This window comes from Camellia sinensis, unplaced genomic scaffold, assembly GCF_055761805.1.
Source record: "Camellia sinensis isolate YWXY unplaced genomic scaffold, ASM5576180v1 Unanchor3, whole genome shotgun sequence".
Classification (NCBI taxonomy): Eukaryota; Viridiplantae; Streptophyta; class Magnoliopsida; order Ericales; family Theaceae; genus Camellia; species Camellia sinensis.
The window spans coordinates 1872423-1881331 of NW_028129178.1; the positions used below are offsets into that span (position 1 = coordinate 1872423).

General features: G+C 34.3%; 1 protein-coding gene across 1 annotated transcript; it reads right to left on the reverse strand.

The window, feature by feature from the left end:
* Nucleotides 1–6300: 6300 nt before the first annotated feature.
* On the reverse strand, nt 6301–8276 carry LOC114281257 (homeobox-leucine zipper protein HAT22). The gene is made up of 3 exons (XM_082912273.1): nt 7637–8276; nt 7420–7499; nt 6301–6822 (listed from the first exon to the last, which is right to left on the reverse strand). The coding sequence occupies exons 1-3, from the start codon at nt 8105–8107 to the stop codon at nt 6540–6542; spliced, it is 834 nt and encodes a 277-aa protein (XP_082768399.1). The 5' UTR covers nt 8108–8276; the 3' UTR covers nt 6301–6539.
* Nucleotides 8277–8909: the final 633 nt, after the last annotated feature.

Below are 8909 nucleotides of genomic sequence, written 5' to 3' on the forward strand. Positions count from 1 at the left end.
ATTTAGCTTTGGTTGTGAATCTTAAAAAAAATAAATAAAAAAACAATAAAATTGAATGTATATTTAGCTTTGGTTAAGATTGAATTTTTCAAAATAAATTTTAAAAATTCTAGACATACATAAAATTTGACAAGAATAATGTGACAATGTTAATTAATGTATATTTGATTTTGTTGTTGAGCCAAATAAAATAAAATAAGATTGAATGTATATTTAGCTTTGGTTCTGAATCTTTAAAAAAAAATAAAAAAAATGGTTGTGAACCTTAAAAAAAATAAAAATAAAAAGAGATTGAATGTATATTTAGCTTTGGTTGTGAATCTTACAAAAAAAAAAAAAAAATTGTGAACCTTAAAAAAAAGGGGTCAAGTTGGATTGGGGAATATCCAAACCCATTAAGAAATGGAGAGGGTAGTACCCATGGGAAATGGGGAATGAAAAAAAATAATTATAAGAGAATGGGAATAAAGAATTAATATCTACTCTATTAAGCCCCATTGCCATCCCTACTAAGTAACATGAGCCCTTTCCAATTAACTCATTTTGCTGTCAATTTCTTATACCCATAAATAGTTTTAACCCACCAAATATATATTCTTAATCTCCATACAAAAACAAAACAACTTTACCTCGTGGACCAATGGAAAATATTAGGTAGGTACTACTCTAAATTGGCCTAAACTTAGCAAAAACTTATGCTCCTAAAACCATTTTTCAACATATACGACGACAACAATATTATGAACTATAAAAAATATTAGAATAAATTACAAACACACTCTCTAAACTTTACTTAAATTATAAATTACCAACCGTAGTTCTAGAAATTACATTATGCCCCGTAAGTTTTCTAATTTCATAACAAATAGGTTCTTTTATTAATAAATTATCAAGTTAATTAACAGTTTTTAATATATTAAAGTTTTATTTCATTTAATAATTTAGATAATTTTATTATTGTATAGGTGAACAATTAGAAATTTTACTTTTTTAATTAATTCTGTTAAATAAAAAATTTTGACAGAGAGGTATTTGTAATTTTTCAAACCACAAGGGACAATTCGTATTTTAAGCAAATCTCAGAGAGTGTATTTGTAATTTACCCAAAATATTACAAAACAAAATTTATTTATTTAAAATTTTCTCATTATTCATCAAATTTGAATTTATATTATACATTTTACTTTCGAAATACGTTGCAAAGTAGGTTATACAATAAATAGTCCTTGTTGATCTAGTGGCTTCGGTTTTTCCGTGGCTGCCCAGGCAGTAATTGTTTAGAATATGTCATGGGGTCTTCTGGAACATCAACCATATTTAAATTTCTTTCTTTATTTTTATTTTTAATAGAGAGTCATATTTAAAGTAGACAAAACCAAAATTGCCTAGTTTGAGACACGTGTCAACAATATAGCAATTTAGTTCATGCAAGCAGATGGTACATAGAGGGCATTGAATATATTCGTCATCAACTATGCAAAAATCTGGCATGCCCAGCACACATGAAAAGAATTGCAAAAAGAAACATTATATTAATTAAGGATTAATTAATTATATGTGAAGTTAATAACAATAATAATTATTATATTAAGCTATGTTGGGACGTGGAAGAGACTACATATAGGGCAATGGTTAATGTGGGCTATGACATTAACATTATTTGTGGTTTTGGTCATGACAACGATGTTTGATGGCTGCACTATGTCATGAATGTTGCTAGCAAGTTCTAATATAGATAATATGTCCTCTTCTCTCTCATTTTCACGTCTTAAATCTATTCTTTTACTACTTTCTTAAACCAATTTTATATTATATGATTAAGTCAGAGAGATTTATAGTGCAATGTGTAGATGATTTGAGATAGAAACATGAGAGAAGTGGACAAATGATCTGTATTTAGAAAATATGATTCACAAATTAAATTAGTCCTCATGTGATTAGGTATGCCATATGTTTTGGATGACGATTTAGGTACAATGAATGAGACCAAATGTTGCAGCAAATTGATTTTAGGAGTATGACAACATTTTTAATTAGATGATAACTATGAATGTGACTTGAATTATTCTTAATTTGCATTTGTTTAGAGGCATAATTGTCTCTTCAATTTGCATGAATATCTTTTGCAATATCAACAATCTCCAAGGTTATTACTTTTCTAGCATGAGCCAGCAAGACCATGCTCTGAAAAACATGAAAAAAGAAAGAGAGATCAAGTTTGTGTGGGTTCCACACCCATATGAGAGGTTTGGTAAAAAAATTTGATAAATTATTTGGAGCCTACAACATTTTCTTTTATCATAATCACAGTTGGAGGGAGGAATATTCTGGATGGTGTTTTGGTGGCCAATGAGGTTGTCGATAGTTGGAAGAAATCTAGAAAGAAAGGAGTGATTATTAAGTTAGATTTTCAGAAAGCTTACGACTCATTGAATTGGGATTTCTTACTCTCCATGTTGGCTAATTTTGGGTTTGGGGGAAAATGGGTGGAGTGGATTAAGGTATGTATTACCTCAGCTAGGCTATCGGTGCTTGTTAATGGATGTCCTATTGAGGAGTTCAGTCCACAGAGAGGACTGAGGCAAGGGGACCCCTTGTCCCCATTTTTGTTTATCATAGCTGCAGAGTGCTTAAGCATTTTGTTCAATAGAGGTTTGGATCTGGGGCTAATAAAGGGGGTTAAGATTGGCTCTGATGGGTTAGTCCTTACTCATCTCCAGTTTGTAGATGATTCTTTGCTATTGTGTGAAGCTGATGTGATGGAGATAAAGAATGTAAAGAAGATTCTGAGGTGCTTTGAGTTGATATCAGGGTTGAAAATAAATTACCATAAAAGTGTAATTAGTGGAGTGGGTATTCTCGAAGAGGAAATGTCTGAGTACGCATCTGTGCTGAACTGTGAAGTTAAATGTTTGCCGTTCAAATACCTCGGGCTACCGCTGGGGGCTAACCCAAGTAGGAAAGCAACTTGGCGGCCTATTCTAGACAAATTCAGAAGCAAACTAGCTGGTTGGAAAAGGAAACTGCTGTCATTTGCTGGGAGACTTGTTTTAATCAAATCTGTCCTGTCCTCGCTGCCTATATATTACATGTCATTGTTTAAGTTGCAACAGGGGGATTGCTAGAGAATTGGACAAGCTTCAAGCTTGCTTTCTGTGGGGGGGTTCTGAATTGAAGAGGAGGGTTCATCTAGTAAAATGGAAGGAAGTGGCGAAGCTTGTAGACCAAGGGGGCTTGGGGGTTAGGAGAGTGAAGGAAGTGAATAGTTGCCTTATGTTGAAATGGTGGTGGAGGTTTGGCGTGGAAAATAAAGCTTTGTGGAGGAGAGTATTGAGCAGTTAATATAGGATTGAGGAGGGGAGTTGGAGCCCTCAAGTAATCTCTAATGTGAGATGTTCTAAAATGTGGAAGGATATATTATTACAATCTGAACAGAGTAGCAGTCTAGTGGTTATTTTTCTGGACAATTGTAAGGTGAAAGTGGGTAATGGTCATAGAATCAAGTTTTGGAAGGATAAGTGGTGTGAAAACTTGAGCCTTAAAGATGCATTTCCATTGTTGTACAGGGTAGTAGTTGATAAGAGAGTGTCGTTATCTGATATGATGGTCAGGAAGGAGGAAGCTGGTGAATGGTCATTTCAGTTTAGAAGGGCGTTGTTTGACTGGGAAAGAGTAGAATTAATCAGATTGATGAGTCAGATTGAGGCAGGTCCTCATCTTAGGTGTTACTCAGAAGATACTCTTGTCTGGAAAGCCTCGGAATCTGGAACATATTCAGCTCAATCTATGTATAAGCTATTGGTTGAGGGATCCAGCAATAGAAGCACAGTTACCAAAAGGATTTGGGTTAAACATGTCCCACCTAGAGTTCAATTTTTTGGATGGCTTGCTTGGAAAGGAAAACTAAAGACGACTGAGTTTTTGCACAGAATTAGTGTTCTGCCTGCTGGTGCATCTGTAGAATGTTGTCTATGTAAATCTGGAGCTGAGTCTCTCATACATGTGCTTCTATTATGTCCAGTGGCTTGCAAAGTGTGGTATGAAATGATTAGATGGTGGAAGATTCAAGGAGCACTGCCAGCCTCAGTGGAGGACATGCTTGAATGGTGGGCAGGGGTGGGTCTTAATAAAAAGGAAAGGATGATGTGTAATGCCCTTCCTCTTGTAGTGATGTGGTCTCTATGGAAACATCGGAATGAATGTATATTTCAGGAGGTTGTCCCTAATGTGGATGGAATTACAGATCAGATTAAGTTAAAAATGGCTGTGTGGTTTAAGGAAGTATTTAAGGAACACTTGTTCTCAGTTCATGACTTCATGTTTAATCTACAGTGTATCAGATTCAGTTTCGGAGGTGTTTTCAGAGGGTGAACTATTTGAGGAGTCCTATTTTTTCCTACCAGTCCTTCTGTAGAATGCTCTCGGTTGGCATGCTGGGCTGCAGAGTGTTGTCTCAATCTGTGCAGAATAGTCTCTGCTGTGTGACAGTTTTTGCCTCTGGTTTTTATGCAGTTAGAATGTGCTGGTCTTTAGTTATGCAAAAATTCCTCTGCTGTTTTAAGCTTTTGTGGTGCAAAGGTTTGGAGTTGTAGGTTTGTTTGCTGCTCAGCTTCCTGGATTAGTTTGATTTTGTTTCAGATTTGGGTGCTAAATGGTGGGTAACCTGCTGCGGAGTGAAATCTGCCTTTTTTGTTTACTCTCATGCTGGGGTGTGTATGCTGCTAGTGTACTCCTTGCTGTGTATTTTTCTGTTTGTGTTTACTTTGGTTTTCCTTTGTGTTGGATTCTCTCCGACTGGAGCTCCGAGCTTAATGTAGCTCCGAGCTCCTCTTTATTGATGTACTCTTCTTTTATGATTTCATCAATAAAGATTTCTTCTTGCTGATCAAAAAATAATCACAGTTGAAAAATTTTGAGACCATTAATGTGCATCAAGCTAGGATTGCTTGAAACTTTTTAATTTTTGTTTTTGATAATCAAGAACCCATTTTAAGAAGGGTCCTTTGGACCCATTTCAAGAAAGTAAACTCAAAATTCAAAAAATTGCCATTTAATAGCGAACCAGGCAAATGAGGGGGGATTTGAATCCTCATCAGTAATGTGGAGAGCATATTGCCTTACCAACTTGGATGGATTGGTTGAAACTTTACCATCTATAATCCTCCTGAATGTATTTGTTAGTTGTAATATAAGTAACCCTATACTTTAGCACTTCACTGTCTAAGCAATAAATTTTGTGAACCAGAACCCGCCCCCGCACTTCATTAGTAACTCAAACTTATGGTTTTCACCATACGAAAAAATAAATAAATAAAAATTCGTAAGATTTAAATTAATGAATTGCAATTTGCAATCGTTAACAAAAATCATGAACAGATGTCCTATACACTTTTCCATAATTTCGCTGGGATGCCCAAAAATTTGCATTCGGTTGTGTTAGTAAGCTTTGCTTCCCCTAATAATTTGCAAATTACTGGCTATATTGTGAGTCACTTCTTTGGTTTGGTCTTGTTTGCTTGTATTTTATTTATTTATTTATTTTTTGCTTGTACTGATCTACAACCAAATATTCTAAATTCTACAAGTGCATTCAAAAGTTAGCGTAAATCTTGATTTTAGAACTTATATACTTGAAATCAATGAAGCATGTGTATTTCAAAAATGATTCCCTATATTGAGTACCTATTTGGTATGAGTATGACTACATGAATACTTGGTACGCGAAATATGTAACAACATAATTAGTAAGTTCTCGTTTGCTTGTATTTTTATTTTTTATTTTTTTGATCGAAAAAATAAAATTTATTGATGAAAAAGAAGTACAAGCAGTACAATCAAATTACATAAATAAAAATGGCCCAGGATAAAAGTATGATAGCTTAAGAAAAATATCCCAACAAAGTTGGCAAACTCAACAAGCCAATGACTATCTTTTGCTTCTATTTGTTCTGTGGACAGAAATTCTGTGGGCATTCACAAGTGTAACAGCAGAATCAACAACTTGCAACCACACACAATTCAACCAAGCTTTCTATCTTCATGCGTAATCATAATATTATCAATTAATTATTCTATGCCTCTTTTCATCTGTGCATACTGTCATTTTCTTCCACATCACTCTAATCAGAAAATCAAAGTTCACTCAGATTTTCCAAATGAAAATCATAAATTGCTGAAACTTAAAAGGAAAAAGAACCCCTTCATATACTATTGTTAAAGTTTGTACAAAAATATATATGTACACGAGAGACAGAGAGAGAGAGAGAGAGAGAGAGAGAGAGAGAGAGAGAGAGAGAGAGATTTCACGGTACAAATTTCATAACTTGACTAGTTCTAGAGTGACATAGAGAAGGCTAGCTTGAACTAAAAATTGTTCAGCCTTGGCGGGAGGTTTTAAATAATGGCATCAGTATTGACCATACAATTGTATATCAATTGATATCAAATAGTATCAGTCGATATATCGATGAATAACAGTATTAAAAAAAAGTCTCAAATCCTGATACACAATAGTTGATACTTCAAACCGTAGTAATAATCTAGCAAGCTGCAGATGGATGGGTGAAGGGATTATAAAAGTGAGGCTTTGCTCCGATTGAAAAAGGGCTTTTGGAAGAGTTTTCACCACTGCCATCACCAATCCTTTCGCACGATGGGCACATGGTGAGGGTGGCTGCCGGCATTTGCATATAAACCGGAGCTGTTATCTTTACTACTTTCAGCTCTTGTAACTCCTTCTGCAGCCTTCTGTTCTCATCTGTTAGTGTTTTATAACACTTTTTCAGTTCCTCACACTCTACCTCAGTCTGCTTCAGCTTAGTCCTGTTGAGAGCAAGAAAAGAAAAGAAAAGAAAATTCAGTATGACTAATTCATAAGAGTTTTAAATACCAGCCATTTCATGTTGGGATTTTGCACTTGCAATACTGTAATTTATCGATATATCTGTCGATACTATCTGATATTGGCCCATGTATGGCCATATTGCCAGCACCAATACATATCCCAATACTGTTATTTAAAACTATGATTCATGCTTAGATCAAACATATTGAGCATAGTAAGTCTTTAACATGGGTTTAAAGGCAATAGTTCAATACGTATCAGATCTTCATCTTGATACCAATACATCAGGCAATAGTTCAATACGTATCAGATCTTCGTCTTGATACCAATACATCTTCTTATGTTGATGGGAATAAAAGCACTCTAATATACTGGTGGGAAGGAAAATCACATGCATGCATATCGATTAATTTGCTATAAACATTATTTCATGGCATGACTTGTAATATGGCAGTGGCTACAAAACTGTTTTACACACTTGTTCAAAAAATTCACAAGCGTATCACCTGATTCCTTATCTGTATTGCTCAAAACCAGTATTAAAAGAGAGAGAACACTATATTTATTAAGAATACCTGGCTCTCCTGTTTTGAAACCAAACTTCCACTTGCCGTGGCCGAAGATTTAGCTGTTTCGCTAAGGACTGCTTTTGCTTCTGATAATTAAAAGAAAGAAAGGATACCAAATTCAGAAACAGATCAATCACTCTTCTAACCTATAGTTGTCTATTTGTCACATAAAATTTTAAAATAGAATAAATCAAGATTGATATAGAAAAGATGGTATTTATACAGGATTGAGAGTGGTGTGTTCTTTGAAGCTATCTTCTAAGATGATAGACTGTTCTTTGGTAAGTCTAAGTTTCTTCCTTGCACTGCCCTCCTCATCTTGATCTTGATCATCACTCACCTTTGAAGAAACTCTCTCTACCTCTTCCGCACTAAGATTATCTCTCTCCCTCTTGACACTAGAGTTTGAGTACGAAGATACAGCGCTACGCGAAGAGCCTTGTCGATAAAAAACTGTGGATTCAATTTCACCATGAATTTTGCTAACAACAATCTCTTCAGGAGCTCGGTGTTTGTGTTCTGATGATAAGCCCAAAGTAAGAGATGGGAACACATGATCGAGTTTCAGAGATGACAGTTTGTTGATCTTGTGTTGATGATGATGGTGAGATTGATGGAAGTGATCATTCTCAGGATTGTTGATAGAGGTTGAGCCAAGGCTAAGGCCTGTGTTGCAAACACCTTCAAAGACCATTCTGGAATATTGAACTGTTGGTGCTCAATTAGGACATCACACCAGAGTGTGTTTTTGGAATATATGAGGAAGGTATTGTATTGTGTGGAAATAAATGGAGGAGAAAAGGAGTGTATAGAAGTTCTGGAAGGGTAAGAGTGGAAGTGCCGATTATATTAATGAAAGGAATGAGTGGAGGAAAAGAATCTAGACTGTTCAAGTATGAAAAACCCCATCTTTCTTTGTCCTCTTAGGTTGACCAAATGAGGCTCTCTCTCTCTCTCTCTCTCCCTCCCTTCAGTATATGGGCATTCACTAAGAAAAATATTTTAAAATTATCTAGAATTTGATATATAATATAGATTTAAATTGTATGGAGATCACACCAAGATAAATCATTATTATTATTATTTTGCTTATCTGTAAAAGTCAATTGTTAGTTGTTAAATTAATTTTAATAAGAGTTGAACTTTAATTTTTTAGTTTATATAGTAAGGTAGGTTGATATACATTATTAAATTTAATTTAAATTTTTTTTATATAATAATTGATGGTATAACATGGTATCATAATTGAACTTTGAATAGTCTCTCGTGAGCTAAATATTTGCTTCAAGTCTATTTCCTTAATCTACTACATTTATTTGACATTTGACGGGATTATATGCTTTGGAATTATTACAAAATTTCACATTTTTTTTAAGTCATTCAAACTTGATCTAATCTCTTTTGGTAATATTTTAAAAAATTAGCTTATTAGTTTATTGATTTATTTAAATCATATCATATCTTTATTTTTATACACGTCTTTTTTGTAATAAACA